Raw genomic sequence first — 24,871 nt, 5'->3', positions numbered from 1 at the left:
CATAGAATATACAGTAATTGCTTTATTTTCATCATCTTTATCATTAATAGCAACAACTCCTGGAAGCAGAGAATATGAAAATTGGGTTATGAAAATGTAAGTTGGTGAAAGCCTCTCTCTCGAGACCCTCAAGGGCCCTGAAAAACCACACTAAAGAGTCAAGTAACAAAAAGATAAAGAATGAATAAAGAATGAGTGTGTGGCTTCCTTGTGTTTATAAGCGACGAATGGGTGATAAATGGAATACTTGTAGACATTCTTAGCTTCTCCAGGGGCAGGAAAAGAATTTCAAGTATGTGCAATTTAATGTTTTTTTAAGCGGGGAAGAAGACCCCACATCTGGGGGAAAAGGGTCTTCCTACACCTGTGCGTGCTCCATGCTTGTCACCTTTAGGACTGCTGTGGGGTTCCCTCCCCTGAGCATCCATCAGGGTCTCTGACTGTCCTTCCCTCTTCCCCACAGATAACGGTGTCCAGAGGACCTCAAGGCCGTCGGCCGAGAACGTACACCAGAACCCTCCCACCATTGAACTGTTGCACCGTTCCAGGTCGCCCATCACAACAAACCACCGGCCTTCTCCCGACCCCGAGCAGCGGCCCCTCCGGTCCCCCCTGGACAACATGATCCGCCGCCTCTCCCCAGCCGAGAGGGCCCAGGGACCGAGGCTCCACCAGGAGAACAACCACCAGGAGCCCTACCCGCTGTCAGTGTCTCCCATGGAGAACAACCACTGCCCACCGTCATCCGAGCCCCACCCGAGGCCCTCCAGCCCCCGGCAGGAGGGCACGCGGGTCATCCAGTTGATGCCCAGCCCAATCATGCACCCTCTGATCCTGAACCCCCGACACTCCGTGGATTTCAAGCAGCCGCGGCTCTCCGAGGACGGGCTGCACCGGGAAGGGAAGCCCATCAACCTCTCGCATCGGGAGGACCTGGCCTACATGAACCACATCATGGTCTCCGTCTCACCGCCCGAGGAGCACGCCGTGCCCATCGGGAGGATAGCAGGTGGGTGAGCCCCCCGCCCTCCCAGGAGCCCCCACGCCGTCCCAATTAGGTGCCCTCCAGAGGCTCTGGGAGGCCAGGGGGAGGGAGGCTTTGCCAGCAGGAGACGAAATTCCCTAAATGGGCTAGTTAATGAGGCGCTGGGCTGCCGGAGTTAATGAGCCTCAGAAATGTGAAGAAACAAATGTCCTCCGACCAGCTTACAAGGGGAGTCACGTTACGACTGTGGCTAAGCAAAAACATTTAAAATCAAAGGTTTATGAGCATGTTAATGGCTCTGTCCCGGAGTTTCCAGTGGCTAATTAATGAGCAGGCACAGCACAGAGGACCTCTGTCTCAGATTCGGGCCTGGATTTCCATCCTCTGGGCAGTAACTCCATGTAGCCTTCACCTTGGGAAGAGGCAGGAGAGAAAAGTAGGATTAGGGTGTTGTTCGGTCATTTGGACAGAGGAAGCCACGCCCGAATTCTTTTCCTTTGATGATGACAAGCCCAAATTTGTTTCCCTAAGATGAGAAACCAGTGAAAAAAATCACCATGTGGTATTTCTGCTCATGTGCCCATAATTTACATGAAGTCATTCTCCAGAAGCTTTTATAATCCTCTCACCTCTTGGCAAAGTTAGGGCTTTTCCTAGAGCTTCTCTCTGGTCACGAGACACTTTTTGAGCACCTACTGTGTGCAGATAAACTCATTAGGACATAGAGGACACAGAGCTGATTAAACACAATTACTTCCTCGGGGATTTAAAATTTACTCTAAGAGACAGGTGTGAAAACCACTAAGGTATAAGACAGAAGGAGATAAGCCCTCTGCCCCATTCAGTCAAAGCACAAGTATTTATTGAGTACCTATTGTGTGGTGTGGATGCAATGCAGAGAGAAAGGTTTTTAATATTTTACTTATTTGACTGCGCTGGATCTTAGTTGTGGAATGCAAACTCTTAGTTGTGGCATGTGGGATCTGGTTCCCCCACCAAGGATGGAACCCAGGCCCCTTGCATTGGGAGTGTGGAATCTTAGCCACTGGACCACCAGAAAAGTCCCAATAAGGAGCATTTTGACTGGAGGAATTGAGGAAGGAAGATAGCTCGAAGTTGAAAGTGGTTATGGGTCCAGTAACGGGAGGACCGGCTAACCTGGTGGCTCAGTGGTAAAGAATCTGCCTGACAGTGCTGGAGACACAGGAGACATGGGTTTGATCCCTAGGTCAGGAAGATTCCCCTGGAGGAGAAAATGGCAACCCACTCCAGTATTTTTGCATGGGAAATCCCATGGATAGAGGAGCCTGGTGGGCTACAGTCCAGGGGGTCGCAAAGAGTCAGACACAGCTTAGCAACTAAAGAACAGTGCAAGAGAGACATGGAGGCAGGAGAGAGGTCAGACTGTTCAGGGAAACGTGAGGCATTCTCCTGCCTCCTTGACCTGATGCTGTAGGACTGAGATCCAGCTGAACCACAGGAGGAAGCAGGGCTCATAACATCATGATAACACAGGTCCTAAGGCTACTTTACCTCTGTCTTGACTCGCTGTCTCTTTTTTATTGGAGTCATTTGTTTCTAAATTTTTCTCTGGCCCCAAGGGCACCTCTGGTATCACCTCAATTTTACCACTATAAATAAGTTACATCAAGAATGTTGAATCAAGAAAACAAAGAGCTATGACTTACATGTTTCAAAAAGAAAAAAAAAAAAAACTATGAAAAGTGAAATGGTCTATGCTTGGAATGTGATTCAAAAGCATCCCACAGGGCTGGAAGAGAGGAATGCATAGTTGTGGTGGTTCATTTGCTAAGTCATGTCCAACTCTGCAATCCCATGGACCGTAGCCCACCAGGCTCCTCTGTCTATGGGATTTCCCAGGCAGGAATACTGGAGTGGGTTGCCATTTCCTTCTGTGGGTAAAATAAGGTTAGTTATGACCCAAGGGCCATATGGCTGGGTATTGGATGCACAGAGATTTACATTAGTGTTCTGTCTACCTTTACATAAAGTTTTTTTAATGATGGAGAAAGAAAAAAAAAAACTGTGAAAAGAAAGAACAGGGGTTAATGTAGCTTTGCTTATTCTGCAAAGCATGTGCGTTTCCCATATAGTTGGAGGAAGAGGATGGGGTCAGTGTATTCCTGTGAATAATATAAATGACCTGCTTTGAGCTTTCCAGGCATCCCCTTCTTGTCTGTATCTGCCGTGTTTGTCTTTTTTTCTTGCATGGTCTGTACTGCAGTTCTGAACATTCTGAGGGTACTTGCTACTTGTTTCAGGACTGCTCTGCAAAAGGAGCTAGTCATTGCTGAATTCATTTTGTATGGAAGGGATCATTTACGGGGGAAACGATGGAGGAAACTGAGCGCAGAGAAGTGGAGGCCACGTAGTGGCTGGACGATGTGGCTGCAGGGCAGCCCTTGCTAGCACCATCCCCCCAACTTCCTAATCACATTTGTCTTGTCACCTCCTCTGTAATGCTGTCTTCGCCACAGACTTCTTAGGAATCCAAGATAAGCCCCATGTGTCAAGTTAAATTGTTTCGACTTAGAGCTGTTTTTCCCTTGTTTAGTAGGTCTAGAAATTTTTTAATATGGCTGTCTTAAAAATCGTTCTACTCTGTTGGTATATTCCCAGATTTCATAATCTCCATATGTCCGTGTTCAGTAATATGACCAAATCCAGGATTAGCTAATATAATCAAAAGGCAGTGTTTCTGAAGGGTGAAACAAGAGGGAAATCTATGGTCTAATATTTAGTCTTAATCCTGTGACCCTCTGAATAGAACCCATCATAATTCCAGGCTCCTTTGTTTCATTTGGGAGCTCCCTGTCTCTCCACCCCATTTTGGTATCTTCTTGGACAGCTCACATCTTTGTGGAATTTATTCTTTTATTGGCAGTTGAATTCATTGGGTGATTCTTATGTACAATGTAAAGTCCTTTCATTACTGAACAGTCATAAAAGCCCTTCAGATCTCTATAAAGCAGCTTTTAGGTGAGAAAACTTAGCTCCTTATGCTTTTTTTTATATTTATTTATTTTGAGAAGATAATTACAATATTGTGATGGTTTTTGCCGTACATCAACATGAATCGGCCACAGGTATACATGTGTCCCCTCCCTCCTGACCCCCCCCCCACTTCCCTCCCTACCCCATCCCTCTGGGTTGTCCCAGAGCACCAGCTTTGAGTGCCCTGCTTCATGCATCGAACTTGCACTGGCCATCTGAGCTGAGAGGGCACCAAACCTGCTGCTGTGTCACACTGACAGAGACTGTAGCTGGAGAATATGGGTAAGAACAGTACTTGTGACTGTGGATGAAAAGGTAAGGTCTTGTCCACTCAGACAGTCCTGGGGATATGCCTTTGGACACCTTCTGTGTTTATGGCGCTGCTCTGCATTCATAGGGGTTGGGTGTTCAAGGAGATTGTAAGACACGATCTTTGTTGCGAAAGAGCTGAAGACAATTGACTACAACTGCAGCTCATGGTACCTTCCAGGGACTCCCATTAAATGCTGTAAGAGGTCAGAGCAGGGGTGTCAGGAGGCCTTCACGGGGGAGCTGGCTTTTGGCTGGGCTTAGATGAATGCTTAGAATATGAACAAGTAGAGATTAGAGGGAAAAGAGGTCATTCCAGATGGAGAAAACTCCAAAGCAAGATAAGCCCCAGTATATTTGTTCTAGGTTTCACATAGAAATGTAAACTCCAGAATCCAGGTTTGTTAAAAACTGAATTTTTCAGTTCAGTTTTCTCATGTTTTAATCTCTCCAAAATAGGGACGCATCATACACTTAAGAGATTACATGCAAGTTGTGATGGTTTGCTTAGGTATTTACCTGGTGGAAAAACTAAAATATTCAGTAAATATTCATCTAGGAGGTAGTTGACAGTTTAAATACAAACCACAAATTACATCAATTGAAATAGAACATGTAGCTTATTTTGAAAGGTGGTGTTTATTTTTCAAAGAATAAGAAGGATGTTACTGAGTTTAACAAGTTGGAATGGCTGGCATTTGTGGGATAGAATGAGAAGATTCCTGGATTCTGTTTAATTTATTTTTAATTAGGGGATAATTGCTTTACAGTGCTGCTTTGGTTTCTGCCATACAATAATGTGAATCAGCTATAAGTACACATGTATCTCTCCCTCCTGGGTTGTTTTTTTTTTTTTTTTAAACTGAAGAGCCAGTGGTGTGTGCGATGCTGAGCAAGTTACTTCTTTCTGTGCTATTTTCTATTATCTTCAGGAAAGGATTACTTGGGGGAGGTGAGAGCATCTGTCCACCTTTCTAGCATTTTCTTAGCCCACCAAAGTTTTACTGGCCTGCGTCTCACTGATGTGTTTCAGAGCCAAAGACTGGTACTGGCCGTGAGCACCATGAATTGAGGAAGGGTAACAAGGTCGTGATGCTGTGTTTTCAGTGTAATATTGGAAACCACTCTTACAACTCATTGACTTCAAAGCTAGAAGCATCTTTTACAGATGGAGAAACTGAGCTGCGGGCACGTCAAGCATTCAGCCTCGAGCTTCATCCAGGGTTCTTTCCAGCGCGTTTGTTTCCTTAGGCCCAGGGACTGGAAACGCTGGCCTATGGGCCAAGTCAGCCACCGCCTGTTTTTGTAAGTCAAGTTTCATTGGCACACGGCCACAGCCATTCACTTAGTATTGTCTGTGGCTGCTTTGGCGGGGTTGAGGAGGTACAGCTGACACAGGACGGCCCGCAAAGCCTGAAATATTATATTTACTGATGGGCCTTTTACAGAAAGAGTCCGCCACTCCCTGTTCTGTGGCACTGTCTGCTTTGAAATCATAGGTATAACGGAGGATTCAGGGGGTAGAAAATGCCGTCGTTGCTCTCCAGGAATTACACCTCAAAGAATGAGGCATGCCCGAGACATGTGGAGGGAACAATGGCAAGCAATGTAAGGAGGGAGATAAGTCCTGATGGCGGGCTGATTGCTGAGCCGCCCAGAGTACTTACAATAACATCATTAACATAAAATATAGCTGAAGAACAGAAAGGGTCAGGCTGCCTACTTGAACTGTGTGGTTCAGATCATTCACTCATTCCGAAATTCTCCCGTCTCTCTCTGTGCCAGGCATTTTGCTCGGTGATAGGGTGAAGCTTCTCTAAATGCCAAATGCTGTGTCTTCGCTGGCAGAAGGCAGTGTGCTTCTTACTTTATGCCATCAGACAAGCTAAGCGCCCCGCTTTGGTTTTAACCATAGACACCTCAGTTTTAAAAGAAAAAAATTGAAGTCATTTTGGCTTTCTTAAACTTCTACAATTCCACTAAAACCTGAGTTACCAGACTTCCTGTCTGCTTATCCCTTCCTTGGCCTTAATCCAAAAAGTCAGCTAAGGAAGCGAGATTCATTGGCAATGTGGTTGATAATCCATTCAAAGTCATTCATCTGTTCCACAAAATTGGGGGCTGTAGAAGCCTGTACAGAGTTGGTTGTTCAAAGCCCATGGGCCATGCAAATAGAACATCTTGTCTTATGCTTACCTCACAAGTTTTGCTGCTGTTGTTCAGTTGTGTCTGACTCTTTGCGGCCCCATGGACTGTAGCACACCAGACTTCCCTGTTCTTCACTATCTCCCTGAGTTTGCTCAGACACATGTTCATTGAGTCAGTGATGACATCTCTCGCTTTTTTCTGCAAACGTGAGCTTCTTCATGGTGTATGAGGATCTCACTGGTGAGTTGATTCTACTGCAGATAAAACAGAATTCTCCCCCACGCCACCCCCAGGCCCTGTGCACTTCACTTCCAACCCTCTGATAATGCTGGCCTGGCAATCTGAGATCCTCAAAGGATCTGAGAATATATGTATTCTCTCTCAAGGTTGTATTTTTAACAGAAACAAAAGGTTTCTCATCAAGGAGACATCGAATCTCCCATATTGTTTGCCTGTCACAGAGCACCGTCCTCTTTTGATCTGGCTTTATTGGCTGGATGAGCTCTGTGAGCACAGACGTTCACAGCTCTGGAGCCTCTAATCATGTGATCAGACATCAGATAAGCCCAAGACTCCAGGGACAGCACCTGGGGGCTCATCCTCACAACTCACATGGACTTGTATTGCTTCAGGAGCAGCCCTGAAGAGAGAAAGACCTCCTAAAAGGCCAGTCTTAATGGATTGTATCAAAGTGCTGAGGGCAGCCCTTGTGGTAAGGTGTGGCAGTATGCACACACACAGTTGTAGACACTGTATTTGGAAAAAAGGACAGGGTCGTGGGATATCTCCATAAGCCAAGGGGCCTCGGGGATTTATTACCGGCTGGGAGAGCCATGTCCTCCCACACCGTCTCAGGCAGGTGACCCTCTGCTGACCCAGAGCCCTCTCTGGCGCCCAGCCCGGGGCCTTCATCCACGGCTGCTTCATATATGCTGCTCCTGGGGAAGAGCATATAGCCTCTGGAATCAACACGATTAGAATGTAGCCTTTGACTCCCAGGCTGAGGTACTTAAGATTGCTGAAGCCCAGTTGCCTTATCCATAAAAATGCAGATACTAATACCCATTTCTGGGCACTTTTGAGCACTAAAGAAACACTATGCAAATATTAGCACAAACAGGTTAATTTCTACGAGTTAGTGTCCCTGCTCTGCTCAAGGGTTGAACAAGGGGAGGGCAATGGATACGGCCAGCACCACTGCCCGCCAGAGTGGGTGTGGGGGCCTTGACCCAAACAAAGCCTTGTGTCTGAACGTTTGTTCCAAGTGGCCTCTGACGTGCAGACCTCCGAAGAACCCTAGGTTCCTTGGAGACTGACTTCTTCCCTCCTGCTCACCTCCCCCGAGGCTTTGCCCACTGTATTTTGAGGAGACCCTTGGAGACTCTGGCAGACTCCACCCCAACAGGAGTCTCCCAAGTGTCCTGGCTTCACACACTCTATCTGAGTCACTGCACTTTCTTTTCATTGGGACCTCTAAGAAATCAGCCCTAAAAGAGAAGGAAGTTTCAGGATGGCCTTTTTAAAAAGATAACACAGTACCAGCACAGTAACGGGTAGGAAATAAGAGAAGGGGCTTGAGGAGACTATAGGTTCCAGTTTTTTTTAAGGGCGTGCGTTTCTGGAACAGCATCCCTAGTCCCAGTGGTGCCTGGATGCAAATTCCCTGGCTGCCACCACATTTGGAGGAGGGGGCCGGGTCTTACTGGGATCTGTCCGGGGGGTTGATCTCAGCTATAAGGCATGATTGCAGATTCCTGCCTTTCCCAGCGTTGCTCCCCACCTCCTGCCACCAACGGTGAGAAGGTTTAGCGGCGTTTGCAGCTGCGGTCCCTCTGCTTCAGTGAAGCCAGGAAGCACAGATTTGTGTTCTCTGCCTCGGCTTCTCCCCCTCCCGGCTGGCTGCTGTGCACATATGGCTTCTGTTTCCCTACGCCAGAGCAGAGCACAAGCAGTTGCCTGCTGTAAACACACCTCTGCGTATCAGCACAGGGTTGGCTGCACTGGATTTATCAGCTTTCTGCTTCTAGGTAATGGCCCGTCTAGAATCAAGGCAGAAAAAAAAAAAAAAAAATAGCTGCAGACAGCCACCCCCCTGCAATGGTGTAAAACCCATGCTTCTGTAAGCAGGGTTTCTCAAGCTGGGCAGTCTCGGTATTTCAGCTAAATAATCCTTTGTTGACGGAGGGATGGCATTCTTTTGTGCATTACAGTAAGTCCCCTACATACAAATCTTCCAAGTTGCAAGCTTTCAAAGATGCAAACGTGGGATCCCATGTCTGGCGTGTATTCTCTAAAGTGGTTGTGCTCTTGTATACTTTGCTGTACAGCACTGTACAGAGTACAATATAGTAAGGACTCTATATCTTTATGCAAGCCCGGGCTGTCCAGAAGCAAGCATAAAAGCAGCGGTGATGTAGCTGGTACTGCTGTACTTTTCAACATACTGTGTGTGAGAACTCAGTCACTCAGTCATGTCTGACTCTCCTGTGAGCCCATGGACTCTATAGCCCACCAGGCTCTTCTGTCCCTGGAATTTCTCAGCAAGAATACTAGAATGGGTTGCCATTTCCCTCTCCAGGGGATCTTCCTGACCCAGGGATCGAAACCCATGTCTCCTGCATTGGCAGGCAGATTCTTTACCGTTGCACCACCAGGGAAGCCTTCAAGGTACTATACTGTAATATTAAAAATGTTCATATTTTTTATGTACTATTTATGTACAATTTGTGTGAAAAGTATTATAAACCTATTACAGTACAGTACTATACAGCCGATTGTGTTCATTGGGTACCTGGACACTGTTGGACTTGTGAACAAGTTGGACTTAAACAAATGCACTCTTGGAATGGAACTCATTCGTATATAGGGGACTTGCTATATATTGTATAAGCTCTTTAGCAGCATCCCAGGCCTCTGTCACAGCATCCTCCGCCCCAGATATAATGACCAAAATTGTCCCCAGACATTGTCAAATGCCTCCCCCACCGCCCCACCCCCCACAGCAGGCAAGATTGCCCCTAGTTTAGAACCACTGCCGTAAAGCAGAGAAGCAACTTTTTTCTTTTGCATATTACCTACATGTTGCTTAATCTGAAATAAATTGGTTAGCTTTTCATAATAATTTGAAAGCAGTGAGACTGGGGCACTAGGCCCCTCCTTGTTGGTGATTATACCCACAGAACTCCAGTTTACAGACCTTCATTTAAAATTCCATTTGGGCAGTTAAGACAACCTAAAATTGCTTTCTTAGACTCTTTCCTGAAATTTAAATTAACCACCATCATTAAACATTCCCTGGTCAATGACTGGCCCACTCAGATTTTTTGAACATCAGTTTTGTCTAGCATGGTTTTTTTGTTTTTTTTTTTTTTTGGAAACCATGTTGCTTATGTGTGACCTGCCCATCTTTTTACAGTGTCTGCTCAATAAGCTTGTACAACGAGTCTCTGGTAAGAGACAGGCGTGGGAGGGAAAATATTTCTCCCTAACCACAGAAAGGGTTTTTCTTTTTTTTCTTTTCTTTTTGACAATGCCTTTTAACTGTGGATACCCAGGGTACCTCACCCAGCAGGAAAGAGAACTCTCTTTCTGCAATTGGAAAATAACACTTCACTCCACTAAACCCTTTTATAAGCTTCCTCCCGTGGAAGAGAGAATCAAAATCGTGCCCATTTGTTTAAAGGGCCTTCCTTCTCAAGGCACGTGGGAATTTTAGTTTGAGACATGCACATAAAAGTAATGAACACTTTGTGATATAAGATTATTTTTCACATGCCTAGTCAAGTGTTTTGTAATGTGATGAACCTTTGTTTTCAAAGCCTGATGCTTTTTATTATATAGTAGTGTTAAGCATTTTTATTAATGACCAAAGAACATTGTATCTGTGCAGACTATGGATGGATTTTAACAAAACTGAAAAACAGCCGGTAGGCCATGGCAACAGCCTTCCGAGGACCCAGGGAACTAAAAAGAATCTGCCTTTTTATTTAACTAAAGTCTTAAAAATAACTCACTGGGCTTTGAATTTCAATTGTTTTTTTTTTTAAAAGAAAAAAAAAACTGTCAGGTAGTTATTTTTATCATCTGGCATAATTTTTAACTAAAGCAACAAAAGAATCAATAGTGTTATAAAAGCCACTTTTACTGTGAGCTTGAACGAACTGCTTTGTGCCACAAAATTCCTGTTGCTACCTCTGTTAGTGACCGAGTAATTCAGTGTCTTGAATGTCAACATATTTTTATTACTCGGCTAAAGTTGACTTTGCTGGATTAAATGTCATTTAAAATGATCAATTGGCAGCTTGTTTGGGGCTCTTTTCACATTTATGAAAGGGAAAAGTTTGCAGGCTACAAATGGTCTTACAACTCGAGGTAAAGTCCATTCTCTGGAAAACCCTGCCTTCCAGGTACCAACCAAACACAGATCACATTCTAGACCTTTTTCAGTAAATGATCTACGGTGTGAAGTTCTCAGTTTGATGCCTCTGAAGAACCCAGCGTGGTAGGTACCCAGAACTGGTTAAGCCCTTACTTTGAGAAATGGTCTGGTTCTCACGTCACCATTTTATGAGAAATAGAATGTACAAGGCAGTAAAAGAGAAGCAACAGAAACAATGAAAGTGAAAAATCCTTGAGCAGATGGTGTCAAGACAACACTCATCTTCCATTTTAGCTCCAGGAAGTTCTCGAGGTTGAGAGGACTGCCCATATATCATGGGCAAAAAAAGTTCTTTCTATCAAACTGCTAAAGATAACCAAATCAGTTTTTTTTTAATTATTAAACTCTATTAAAATGATTCACTCTAGAGAATCTTATACCCCATCCACAAGCATCCAAAAGGTGTCATCAAGCCTCTGGTGGTAAAAAAGATTGTAACCCTGTCAAGAAACATGGACAAGAAGCTCTTCACAAACCAACTTCGTTCCTCCTAGTGGAAGGGCATTTTTTATGATACCGTTTGGTTCTGTCAGATGGCTTCCACTTGGAAGAGATTGTCGGAAATTAAAACCCATCTGCTGTTTGACGGTAAGACACAAACTGGACAATTAAACCGCAATTCAGTTCTCTATTGGAGAAGGAAATGGCAACCCACTCCAGTACTCTTGCCTGGAGAATCCCATGGATGGAGGAGCCTGGTAGGCTACAGTCCATAGGGTCGCAGAGTCGGATATGACTGAGCGACTTCACTCTTTCACTTCAGTTCTCTATTTTTTCACCGATAATAAAATGATATAAGACGAGGAGGTGGCAGGGAGAATGACACTGCCTGCTTCACCACTTTGCCTGGAGTCGCCCTCTTACAAGTGCCTTCATAATGAGCTCGATTATTCTCAATCTGGGATCATGAGGCACTCACCTCCCAAGGTACTTCCTCTTGCTGGGACTGGTCCCCTTGCTGTCTCTCTGCTCCCCCTCTGGCAACCATGAGCACAGCATCAGGCAGGGTTGGTAACAGATCGCTGGCCAGCTTTCATAAGCGTAGGGTTCAAATGCCAGAAATTCTCTAAGAAGAAGACCACGGGTCCTTTGGTGAAACACAAGAAACCACATGTCAACTTAATTTTTTTTTTTTTAACGTGCACCATTTTAAAAATCTTTATTGAATTTGTTACACAGTATTGCTCCTGTATTATGTTTTGAGTTTTTGGCTGCAAGCCATATGGGATCTTAGCTTCCCTGATCAGGAAACGAAACAGCACTCCCTGCAGTGGAAGGGGGCTGGGTCTTAACCACTGGACTGCCAGAGAAGTCTCCACATTACATTTTAGATGCAGATCAATCAGGGAAAAAAAGGATACAGTAAGGGAAACTAAAGATGTATGGTCAGACTTCCTGGCAGTCCAGTGGTTAAGACTCCATGCTTCCACTCAGGCACCTCATGTTGGATCCCTGGGCAGGGAAGTTCCACATGCCTCTCAGTGCACCCCCCAAAAAAAATAAATAACTGAAAATGTAAAACTCTTAGAAGAGAACATAGGCAGCAGTATTTGTGACCATGGATTAAGCAACTATTTCTTAGATATGACATTTAAAGCATAAGTAATTGACGAAAAAATAGATTAAAAAAAAAAAAATCTGGTCATTTTAATGGATGTCCAATTTAAGTTTCACAGTTGCTGCCTAAAAGATACTCCCCTGGTGGCTCAGATGGTAAAGAATCTGCCTGCAATTCAGGAAGCCCAGTTCAATCCATGGGTGGGGAAGATCCCCTGGAGAAGGGAATGACAACCCCTCCAGTATTCTTGCCTGGAGAATCCCGTGGACAGAGGAGCCTGGCGGGCTACAGTCCATGGGGGTCACAGAGTCAGACACAACTGAGCGACTAACACTTTCACACTTTGCCCTCCTGGAAAATGCTGTGCTGGGTGCCAGCTCCTTCTGCTGTTCAGAGGGAAAGCTGGGTTTCACAAAGGACACACTCATCTTGCTTGGAAAAGTCCTAAGGCTTGACTCATAGACACCTGTGAACCAACTTCTCTGAGAACAGAGTTCTCAGCAGGATGTGTGGCACAGACTGTGACCTGTGTCATAAGCTGTGCCTTTTAGCTGATGACCAAACCCTCTAAACCCCAGCTTCCTCAGCCATGAAGTAGGAATAGCAAGAGCGCCGGCTGCACCGGGCGTCCTGAGGGTCAGAAGCAAGTGGCTGGAGGCATGCGTGGCCCCATGCCTGCAAGCAGAGCCCAGCACGCACCGTCATCGTGACACTCCTTACTGTCTTCTTCACTCGCATCATCGCTCATACAGTAGTCCCGGAAAGACGCACTCCCCTTTCATAAAGGAGGAACCTCAGGGAGATTTAAAACACTTGCTCAGTGCGACCTGACTCGATTCCTCCTGTAAACGTGTGCCCAAGGAGGGTGTGTTTTGTGCTCTGGGAGGTGAATGTGTTGGCTCTGAGATAGCCCAAGTCAAGATTAGACATTCCCCTTGCCCAGGTGTGCCAGGCCTCACCTGGCATCAGGAAGTGGCTCCTGGCCATACAGAAGGCCCACAGTTCAGATCCTCTTGTGACCTGGGGCACAAGAGGATTAGGAAGGAGGTGGCGCGCCAAGTGAGGGTTAGAAATAACACTGGTAAAGTGAAGAACATACGTACTGTGTCCAATAATTACTCATTTACGACCAGCCATGCTGGCCAGTGCTCCCGAAAACAACAGTGCACACCTGGGAACGTGAGTCTCTGACTCTCATCCCGAGGCTGGTCCTGCATCAACTGGAGCCGCAAAGTCCACATCTGTCCCCATGCACCTGTCAAGGCTGTGCCAGGGGAGCAGGCCACATCCCGTCTGGCACTAATCCAGTAAGCACTAGAACAAGGTCAAGGAGTGCAGTCTGCCTCTTCTTGTGGAATTTGCCAACCCGTAGCCAAAAGGCAAGGCCTAGCCCAGCACCCGGCCTGTGCTAAGGAAGATGTGCTGCATGACCAAGTGATCCAACATCTGTTCTGCACATGGAGAAATGGATTTTCTTTTTTTTTTCCCTCCTGGGTTCCTTTCTACCCTGATTCCATTATAATAAAACGATTTTTAAAACTTCCAAAGTAGCTGTAAGGTGACTGTTTTCTTAAACCACATGAGTCTTCCTTTCCCACAGCCAACTTCAGTCGTCACATCTCCATCTGTTCACTGTCTCCTCCCACCAAAGGACCTTACACCACACCACCCTCTCTGGAACACGAGGGCACTCTCTGCCCTTTTACCTGCCAGCCTGTCTTCAGCCCCTTTTCAGAACCGATTCATTTCCTGTTAGAGCTTGTTCTTTCCCTCCTGTGGTCTCTACTCCAGTTCAAATCATGGGTCATGACCATAGACCAGTCCTTTCCTCTTTCCGGGTTGCTGCGTTATCTGAGGTTGTGGGGAGGGAGGGGCTGGGCCAGGATGGTCTCGAAGGCCTCCACAGGTCAAAGGTCACCATCTCCCAGGTCTCTCTGTGCCTTGGTCTCCTCACTGTAAAAGTTTTGTTGTTTTTGTTTTGGCTTGCGGGATTGAACCCTGGCCCTCCGCAGGGAAAACGCAGAGTCCTAACCACTGGACTGCCAAGGAATTCCCAAAACAAGGAGCTTGTACTCAATCCGAAGAAGGCAAAAGCGGTTCCTCGGTTATTTTCTTGATTCTTGCTCTTCATACTTACAAGCAGCCTTGTCAACGGTGTTTTCTTGCCCTTTTCCTCTGTAGACTGTAGACTGCTTTGGGATTACGTCTATCAGTTGCTTTCTGACAGCCGGTACGAAAACTTCATCCGATGGGAGGACAAAGAATCCAAAATATTCCGGATAGTGGATCCCAATGGACTGGCTCGACTGTGGGGAAACCATAAGGTAAAAAGAGCATCAAACATTTGTCCCATAAACTAGGGCCCAAATCCAGTTTTTGTCCCTGGGTTGGAGGGTAATTGTCTGTCCTCTGCTTCCTAAGTCGGCCTGTAATTATTCAGTTTATTCCTCACTGGACAAACAATTAAGACAGTTGCAAAGGGAAGGAAGTAATTAAAGATGCCCCTTTCCATGTGTTCCTCGTGCCAGGCTACAGTTAACTCGGCATCTCCCGGTCTGATCGGCCTCGTGATGAGTAACCATTATTCCCTCACCACGGCCTGGGTCTGCTGCTGCCCACGCCAGCATTAAGAACTGGGGACCAGAGATGCACTGCAGCACTTTGTAACTCACGAGGGGCCTTTGGGAGGTGCCGCTTCTGTTCCACTCCGTTAGACACTCCCATGGTCACAAAAGCCCAGTTCTACACGGAAAATGCTTATCCTCTGACTGTAAAACATCTTCCTGAAAAGCAAACCCTGCAAGAATTCTGACTGCCCCACAGCTTTTCCAGCTTGGGAAGAGGGAATAGAACTTAAAAGATTTAGTCTTTTACAGTTTAAAAAAAAACCATTAAAGTAGATGTACTTTACATAGTACTTTTACATAGATGTAACAGGTGGGTATAACAACCTCAACATCACGGATAGATGAATGGATAATGAAATCGAGCTGTATACACACAATGGAGTATTATTACGCTTTTAAAAAAGATTCGGCTGCATGTGGCAACATGGATGAACCTTGAGGACAGGATGCTGAGTGAAATAAGCCAGTCACAGGAAGACAAATACTGTCTGATTTCACTTAAATGAAGTTAGATCTAAAATAGACAAATTTCACTGAGTCCGGGAGTGGACTGGTGTTGCCAGGGGTTGGGAAGAGGGGGAGAAATGGGGAGTTACCAACCAGTGGACAGAAAGCTTCCGTTAATCAAGATGAGTAAGTTCTAGAGTCTGATGTACAACAGTGTACCCATAGTTAACACTGTATTAAGTGCTGTATTACCCACTTAAAACTTTAAGAGGATAGATCTCATGGTTGGTGTTCTTATCACAGTAAAATAAACAAAGAGTTCCCCTGTTTAAAAAAAAAATTGAGATAAATCAGTATTCCTACTTTAAAAAGTCACCAAGATCCAGGCCTGGCCACAGGCAGATAGACATGGGACAGAGCTAACAAGACACCATGAAGGCCCCACTCCAGATCAGCCAAAGGGGAGGGCCCAGGGGAGGCCCTGCCGAGCTCTGCCCCAGCTGCAGTTTCCCGGACGGCAGGCAGCCCGTGCTCTGGCCCCGCTAAGGAGAACCTGCCAGAGGCCATGACCAAATATGGCCAGGCCCCACGGACACCCTCCATCCCGTGAGTCACTGAGAAAAATCGCTCCACAGCTCCCACAGGGTGCCCTTGCCCCAGGGCTCGGAACCACTGTATTCTTGCTTCCACAACAGGAATTTAAACAAAAAAATCTCTTCCTTAAAATGACAAACGAGAAGCACAAGTTTGAGAAAGGTCACTTTTTTGTGTGTTGTTTTTTCTTTTTTAAAAAGGGCAAAAGGAAGAGAAATTCTCTGTGGGTCAGAAGGTGAAGGATGACCCCAGATAGGGGGACCCGCAGGAAATTCCTCGGGCACAACAGAGCGCAGTCCTGGGAGAGGAAGTCGGGGAGGCCGAGGCGGGATGTGCTTTGTTGGCTGGACTCACCTTAGGAGAGACCTCAGCCAGGGACACGTGGGACAAAGCCCGGGGTGGGCCTGGCAGGGCCACGGGAGCACCCTGTGGAGCTGGATGTGAATAACTCCTCCAGCGCCTATTGCTGAGGTTCATTTCATTGTGTCTTTGTGCTTTTTTTTTCTCTCTCTCTCTTCCTCCTTTGAACAAACAGAACAGAACAAACATGACCTATGAGAAAATGTCCAGAGCCCTGCGCCACTACTACAAACTAAACATTATCAGGAAGGAGCCGGGACAAAGGCTTTTGTTCAGGTAGCACTTCCTTTTTCTCCTTTCCTTCTTCTGGGAGGATATTGTTTTCTTGAAATAAGACGGAGGAGGGAGACTCTTGAGGTCTCTACCTGCCTGTCTGATCCTCAAAGCTATCAGTTGCTGCTCACTGGAGACAAGGTTGCTGGTTGGTTAGAATTTAAGAAGAAAAAATTTTTGTTTGCTTATGTCTGTCCTAGAAGAAAGCCAAAAGTAAATCAACACAGTCTGACTCACCTTTAAAATAATGCAGTGATCAAACAGTATTATCTGACATTTATATCCAGTATAGTTAAAGGGAGCAATCAGAGGAGCTAATGGCAAAGAAAGGGACTAAACAAATCTAGACCTCTAGGTTTCCAAACTGGACCAGTGTTTGTCATGACCTGTTAGTGAGTCATAAAACAGATTTAATGAATCAGTTTTTTTTTTTTTTTTTTTTTTAATGAAATAGAACAGAACTGAATAGGAAAATATCAGACTGTGCCATATGAATTAAGAGTGTGGATTCATGATGAAAATTATCTTTCTGGGGTAGTCGGGTGTGTGTGTGAGCACGTGTGTGATGAGTCATAGTGTAAAATATATTTATGACAATGCATTGTAAATATCTGAAAGCTGCTGGACTAGACATTCCTCTTTCTAGAATCCCTCCCAGCTTACAAGTTCTAACCACTTAAGCTACCGCCATAGATTGTGATTCCCAGGGAATCACATAGAGTTAGAAGAGGAAGAAGAAGGTATCTAAGGGACCAATCAGGAGAGGTAGACATAGTCCTCTGACACTGGTGGTAATTGATGTGTTGAGACCACGTGAAACTGAGGAGAAGGTGGGCCCCAGACCTTAGGTTCTGGGTTTTGGCAGGTGGGACAGAAGAGAGTTACAAATGGGGCTTGAGATGTAGATTGGGGTAGAAAGAGACTGAATGACTCTGTGTATGAGTGCACGAGCTCACTGGGATAGTTATCCAAAAGAGCAGAGAGCCTGGGTGTGAGTGCTGGGAAGGCATGGTAACCTAGGGGCAGTAAAAACAATTGTGATCTTCGAAAGAAACAGAGAAGGCTTTTCAAGAGCTGGAAATAGAATAAAATGCAAAAAAGACCCCTCCTTTCTCTGGCTCTGCTGATGCCTTCTCTTCATCCTCCACCCTAAACTCAGTCCTTGGCTTCTGTTCCTCGCACGCTATACTAGTTTCCAGGATGAATGGATCCCATGACACAGCTTAGTTATCACCTCCAGGATGGGGCTCTCAAGTCTCTACATGCAGCTATAAAATCTCCCTGGAATTCTAAATCTTAACACATGATTGACCAGGGGATTTTTACAGAATCGAATTTATTATGGAATTGAAATACTGAAACACTCCAATCAATAACATTCGGGGAACAAAAGATGTATGAGTAAAGTCTCTGGTCAGTAAGTGACTAATGTTCAAGAGCTTCTTGTAAGAAAGATCCACTGAAATATCACATTAGTATCTCAGACATGAAATGTTCAAGACCAGCCTTCTTCCCATACTGGACATCCCCCTACCCTCAGAATTCCTGTTACATCAGCAGTGGCATCACCATTGTTTAAGCAACCAACCTTTATACCAGAGTTATCTTTGAGCCTTCCTACATCCCAGTCACCCCTGTGCTGGACTGTCCACTGGCTCCATTCCTACTCCAGTCTGTGTTGCAGGGGCTAGAAGACTGGGACCCTCATTTCCTGACATTTCTTACCACCAGGTTTCAGGTTAGAATCTACCAATGGCAAGTACTCCCATGAGACCTAGAAGATGAAAGCAAGGCAGACACATTATTATTGCTTCCTGGGCAGTGGAGGCTGATGGCTGTTCTTCACAATTGACACCTAGATTCAACAATCTCTCCCTCTGGTCCATTCCCCTGCCACCTAGATTCTTAATACACATTGCCAGCTGCCCTCCAACACTAATCTGGTTCCCTATGTTAGAAATGTAAATCACTTTAACATTTTAAATATACAAACCACCAAGTCTACCTCAAGTCTACTTCTCTTTATGAGGCCACCTTCAGTGGCTCAAACACAGCCAAATATCTTCTTCCATCATCTCTTGAGTTCCCTTGGCCCTATGCCACACCATGATTTACATTTTTAATAGCTGTACATGTGAACTCCTCCCCTCAAGTAGGTCATAAGTTCCTAGAAGGTAGAGGATTACATTTTATAGCAGTTTTATATAACCTCAGGAGGCTTTCAATAATGTTTCTGGACAAGCCTGGTGGGAAGTATCAGAAACTTAATATGGAAGAGCCATCCAAAGATAAGGTCAGACACAGCACATCTGAGGACTCAGCCTGGAGGGGATGATTAGTGACTTCAGATGTCGAGGGAGAAGTTTTAGCTACAGGATAAAAGCGGAAGATAGGCTGTGGATGCTACAGATCACCCTGCTTGAAAAGATGAGCAATAATGGGCAGAAAAGTAGTCAGAGGTGGAAGGCTCCAGGCTTCCAGTAGTGATTTCAATAAGACAGAAGGAAAGAAGAGCACTATTTGTGACAAGGGATTAGTCATTTTTGAGGAAATGAATGTCGAAAACCAGACTCACCCCAAAACGAAGGCTTCTCAGTATGGAACCGGGTATGTAATTGAGTTAAGTGTTCAATTGTAGGGACGCTTGGAGATTTTTGGCTCTTTGATGGCGAGACTGAGCTCAGAGAATGAGTCAGTCTCAGACAGGGGAAGGAGTCAAGAGGGTTCCAAACAAAGGCAAAGCTAAAGGTTTGGAGGTCAGCATGAGCTGTGACTTGCATCAGAAAAAAAGACTGGCCGGACTGGAATAGAGTTCACGCTCGTAAACAGTGGAACACAGGAGTTTCCTGGGTTGAGACGACAGAGAGGCCCAAGGAGCAGGCCAAAGAGTGAATCCTTGACAAGTCATCATAGGCTTTTGAATGTGGAGTGAGGACAGAAAATGCCTGTTCTAAGACAGGTCATATGGTACCAGGCAGACTATAGGGGAAGGGAATGGTGTGTAGGCTGTGGAAAGGGCCTTCCTACCGTAAGGATGGAACTTTTGCACCCAGGCTCCCTTCCTGAACCATGGTCATGGTCAGAATGTGCCACTGATGTTAATTCCATATGAACCCAGTGACCGAGAAGATGAGGCTTGCTGCAGGCACCCAGCTGCCAAGGAAGACAGAATAAAGGGAGTGAATGGCTAGCATTTAGGGTGCATCAGTGATAACACCAAGAAATGTCTTTCTCTCGGCCTTTCTAATTTCGAAAAGCTCCATTGTCTGGCCCTGTTACCCATTCCATCCAGCGTTTAATTGTATCCTTCAAGTTAGATTCAAGTTTTGAATACCATCACTTGAGCTTATAGTCTGCGATGGAGATGGGTATATATCTCCCAGGGTCCTCTCAGATGGTCGTGCAGGAATGCACTGCCTGCTCCATCTTCTTCACCATCCTCCCAGCCTTTTTTATAGTTATTTTGCCAGCTTTCAAGCAGTGAGAGCCTGGGGTATCTTTTTCTAAGAAAATGCTAGGTTAGCATTAACGACCAGGTTCAGTAGCCCTCCAGCTACGTAAAAGTGACGGGCTCCTCTTTTTAAAGAGTTCAAGGTGAAGACAGCTTTAGGGAACTGTAACCTCTTCATGCCACCGTTTCCTCTTCCAAAGGTTTATGAAGACCCCAGATGAAATCATGAGTGGCCGAACAGACCGTCTGGAGCACCTTGAGTCCCAGGAGCTGGATGAACAAATATACCAAGAAGACGAGTGTTGAAGGAAGTGGTTCCCAGCTTAGTGGGCCAGCAGCCAAGGGCACCCCCCCTCCCCAGGATGGATGGGGCAAGATGAAGCAGAAAAGAAGAGACATGGATGTGGCAGTAACACTCCTCTCGCCCAGCGCGAGGGATCCCGCGGAGCACCTTAGACAAACCACTCAGCAAAGACGGCGCTGGAATTCTGGCCGAGGGCACCAGCCTGGGACTCGCGTTCACGGTTCCTTCTCGATCGGAATCTCTTGTCTGTGATTCCTCCCCCTCCCCCTCTTGTTAGTTTCATGGTGTTTTTGTTCTTTTTTTTAAAAAGACCATGCAGTTTGACTTTTCATCATTCATATAGGGGAAGACATCCGAGGCTGTTTTCCTATGGAAATACGTATCTATTATATATATATATATCTATTTTTTGCAAATCTCACAAAGTGCAGAAGCCCAGCTGGTCAAGAGAGAGAATATTTGCAAAAGGGTTCAGGTTCCTCTTGACCCTGCCATGTGGATCAGGTTTGTTCCCATTGCTGTTGGGTCTTGGCTGGAAAAAAGAAAAAAAAAAAAAAAGATGCTCTTACAAAAGATAAAGTGAAAAGGAGAGCTCTCTTCTCTCTCTGGCTCCCTTTCCTTCCTGGCCCCCAGCTCTGTCCTCCCTCCTCACTGGCTGTTGAACTTCAGATGCCCTTTCAGCAGAGTTCAGCCTCTTGGAGAGTCTTGGGAATTTTCGGCACCTGTATATTGGAATATGTGGTCTGGGTGCTTTGCAGCTGGCACCACAGAAATCAAACCCACATCCCAACGTCTGGCTCCCTGCCAGAGAGGCCCCAGAGATGCTGCTGTCCTCTGGAAAGATACATGTGAATCCAGCAGGCCACCCCAACCAGCTGTGAGGACCATGAGGCTTGGTGGTTCCCTGGAGCATAAGGCTGTCCAGATTATCTGGAAGCCCCAGCATCATGGGATTAGTTTGCAAGTGCTGCAGAGCGAAAAAAAAAAAAAAAAAAGACAGCACAAGTCTTACGGTCCAGAGACTAGATGACAAGTCTTTGGTGGTGGTGTGGATTATCCCAGAGCAGGTTACAGAGGGTCTTCTCTGCTCTATCCCAAAGGCCATCTCGCAGTCAGTTTCATATCCTCACTTAATTTTTTTCCCCCCAATTCCTAGCATTTTTTTTTTTAAGTTTCCTGGTCCCCACGGGACACAGGGCATTTGAGAGGGAGGATCCAGGAGTGTGTCGTCTCAGTTGTCAGCGGTGTTTGCCAAGCCTGGGCAGACGGGAAATTCCTCAGATTCCTCACTTTTTCCCTTTTTCCTTCTTCCCTTGCTGTGTTTCAAAATGGACTCGTGTGTGGCTCTTTTTCACCTCAAAGTAAGATCAGTCACATCTTACAAGGAAGGTGCCACCTCTTAGTACTTTTGATGATAACAGATATTTTTAGAAAGCTCTTGTTAGATTTTTTTTTTTTTTTTCCTTTTCTAGCCACTTAAATCAACTGTTCCAATACAGGCTCGGAATCCAATATTAGGAGTACGGTCTTTTTGTACTGGGAAAGATTAGACCTGCCTTACAAAGCACCCCCTCCTGGTTTCTCTCCGCTTCTTCTACTCCGTTGGGCGAGCATCTCATGGCCCCCCGGGTACGTGTCTGCACTGTCAGCGCACTTGCAGATGAAGCCAGCAGACCTCCAGGCATGTCCTCAAGCCATTTCTGATGGAGTCAGGCAGGCTGGGGTTGTGGGCACCCAGGCAGGAGGAATTCTCCCATCCCCTCCCGCACCCCCTAGCCCTACCAACAAGGGCACCAGCCTGCAGGGAGTGGGAGGGGACAAACAGATTGACTATTGTTCAAGGACACTGGAAACGTACCTGCGTCTTATGCGACCACAGAGAGATGCATGGAGGTGGCCGGCCTCCTCCCACCATCGCACACTCCCCTCTAGTCCACCTTCTAGAATGCTGGGCCTGAAGTGAGGTCAGGGACCTCCAGTGTGGGCTCGAGGGTCCCCTGATGAAGGAAGGGTTTGGGCTCAGTCTGCTCAAATGGGGATGAAACCCAGCATGCTACAGATGTCTTTCAAGAGTGTCAGCAGCACACAGGGATAACCTTCCAGCCTGGAAGGTGACTGATGTTGGCTCTCAAATGGGGAGATTAAGCCAAATACCTGGGGAAGTCACTGAGTTGAAGGGCTGGAGAGAGAGGGTGGATAATCACTGAGTCTTTTTGCGTGATGTGACATCAGAGACCTGGGTGTGTCGCTGCTCTTCCCTGAGATCAGAGCATCTCACTCTGTTCACCCAGGTGTAAGGACTCGGGCTCTTGTGGTCCAAAGAATCTTAACAGTTGAATTGTGGAGGGGAAATTCCCCTTTGCCCCTAGGGTTTCTGTATTTAAAGCAATATCCTCTAAGAGTCTGTAAGACATAGGCTGGCACCGTCAGCCACTTGGAGAAATAGAAGGTGTCAACTCCAATCCAGTCTTTATTGTCCATCCGGATATTACCGTTACTGGTTTTCTGTTCATTCCCTTAATGGCAGAGGTTCTTCTCATTGGTTCTTTGAGGGAATCTTTGAGTGATGCTGACAGTAGGGACACAGCAGACCCGAAAGATTGCAGGTTCAGTTTAGCCAACTTGGGTGGAGCATCTGCTCGACACTGAATCCCAAGAGTCAGGCACCATCCTTGCCCTCTGAGCTCACCTCCTTCCTGCAGAATATCTCCAGCATGAAATGTCTCACTTCAACACTAAGCACTAGAGGTGACGAAAATCTCACCTGGGACCAAATTAAGGGTACGTTCATGGTCGGAATAGTTGGCCTTTCCCTGCTGCCATCATGGGAGCGCTTGGCTTGCAACATGAGAAACTGGAAAGGAAGGTGTAAAACAGTGCTGCAGGAGCGACCTTACCCACCAGCAGTGTCCAAGGCGGACATTCTCGCTTGGATCTTGAAATTCTCTAGCATCTTCTTTTCCCTACACCTTGAGGTAGCCAGGGTGTCTCCTTTCCATCAGAAGAAAGCAGTGGTAAGTGGCTGGACTGGCTCCAGGGGAGTAAAGTTATCTCTAAGATCTTTCTGTCCCCAGGTGACTTTGTCTTGCCTGAGGTAGCATCACGGATGCTCCGAATCCTTTGGCGGGCGGGCGTGGCCCCACGAGCAATGAGGAGTAACAACTAATGGATTACTCTCCTTTCAACAGTATGTTTAGAACCCCTGCCCCATCTTCCTACACTGAACTTTGTCCAGATGAGAATGTAGATTTAGCTCAAACTTAAAGGCCATGACAGGATGTACCTAAATGCCTAAGTAACCACCACCTCCACCGTTCACTGCCTAGGGTCCAACATATGTTTGAAAAGTTAGCTCTCCTTTTGAAGAAGGGAAATCTGAGTATCAGGCCACGTGACTTGTCCCAGGAGCAGACGGCATGCCAGGGTCAGAATTAGGACTGGGATCCAGCCCCGGTTATCCCCCCATCTGACCCATTCCCACCCAGGAAGCTGAAGATAAAAATTTGGGGAAACACACAAAGAACAAAGGGCAGTTTCTTGGCCCAAGCATTCGGTGCTAGTTTTCACCCACTCAGCCCGTTCCTCTTCTGAGCAGTAATGAAGGGATTGATCCAAGGAGCCGTGGGGGGTGAGCCGGGGGCGGGGGTGGTAACAGTGGTCCCTGCAAACCACAGAAGACTAACCTTATACTCTTTTGGCCTCATCTGCATCAACACTAAACAACTCCCTGAATCTTTCGCACATGCCAAGTGGACACTTCACCATTTCTCTCTGTGACTGCAACCACCTGCAAACCAGACTGAATCTAGAATTTTTTTTTAATTTCTAATCTCTTGTTGTTTTATGAGGTGTGGGGTTTATAAGGGACTGAATCAAATGAATGTAACAAAAAAAAAGAAAAACAAAAAAAAAAATGCCTTTTCTCAGGGCCAGTGAGTTGCAAATAATTTTTAAAGAAAAGCCTATAATTGCATCATCTCAATAAATTTTTTATAAAAAAAAAAAAAAATCTGAGTCTTTGTTTTTAATAATATGGAGTCAGGCAGGCCAGGTGGTCCAGTGAGGTGCATCCTGTCTACACTCAGTTATGGTGGAAAGTGTGGTCCTGGTTTCTCACTGGCAGGAAGCCTCCATCACAGAGAGGTCTGCAGGCAATCTTTGAACAAGCGGCACCGGAAAGGTCAGAGCACATAGTTCAAATCTGAGCGCCTGCCACAGGTGGAGAAATCTTCCAGAAGGAATCCCAATCAGAGATGCCTGGGTGCTGTGCTGTGCCAAAGCTTTGTCAGTTTGCTGCAGACTGACTTGACTCCAGGAGTTAAAGATCCCTGGGTCCTCCCACAGTAGAAGTGCTCCCTCAAT

General features: G+C 46.1%; 1 protein-coding gene across 3 annotated transcripts in view; it reads left to right on the top strand.

Annotated features, from left to right (window-relative positions):
* The window catches only part of ETV6 (ETS variant transcription factor 6), a 289,093-nt gene extending 264,575 nt beyond the window's left edge, over window positions 1–24,518 (top strand). For all 3 annotated transcript variants that reach the window (XM_070790077.1, XM_070790076.1, XM_070790078.1), the window contains 4 exons: window positions 464–1,009; window positions 14,635–14,777; window positions 16,657–16,757; window positions 20,406–24,518. In XM_070790077.1, coding sequence (XP_070646178.1) covers window positions 464–1,009; window positions 14,635–14,777; window positions 16,657–16,757; window positions 20,406–20,511 — 896 coding nt within the window. In that variant the 3' untranslated portion in view covers window positions 20,512–24,518. The remainder of the gene's footprint in view (window positions 1–463; window positions 1,010–14,634; window positions 14,778–16,656; window positions 16,758–20,405) is intronic.
* The last annotated feature ends 353 nt before the right edge of the window (window positions 24,519–24,871 follow it).

The sequence above is a fragment of the Bos indicus genome, chromosome 5 (genome assembly GCF_029378745.1).
Source record: "Bos indicus isolate NIAB-ARS_2022 breed Sahiwal x Tharparkar chromosome 5, NIAB-ARS_B.indTharparkar_mat_pri_1.0, whole genome shotgun sequence".
Classification (NCBI taxonomy): Eukaryota; Metazoa; Chordata; class Mammalia; order Artiodactyla; family Bovidae; genus Bos; species Bos indicus.
The sequence above is the reverse complement of the archived record's forward strand: the minus strand, read 5'-3'. Positions and strand labels throughout refer to the sequence as shown.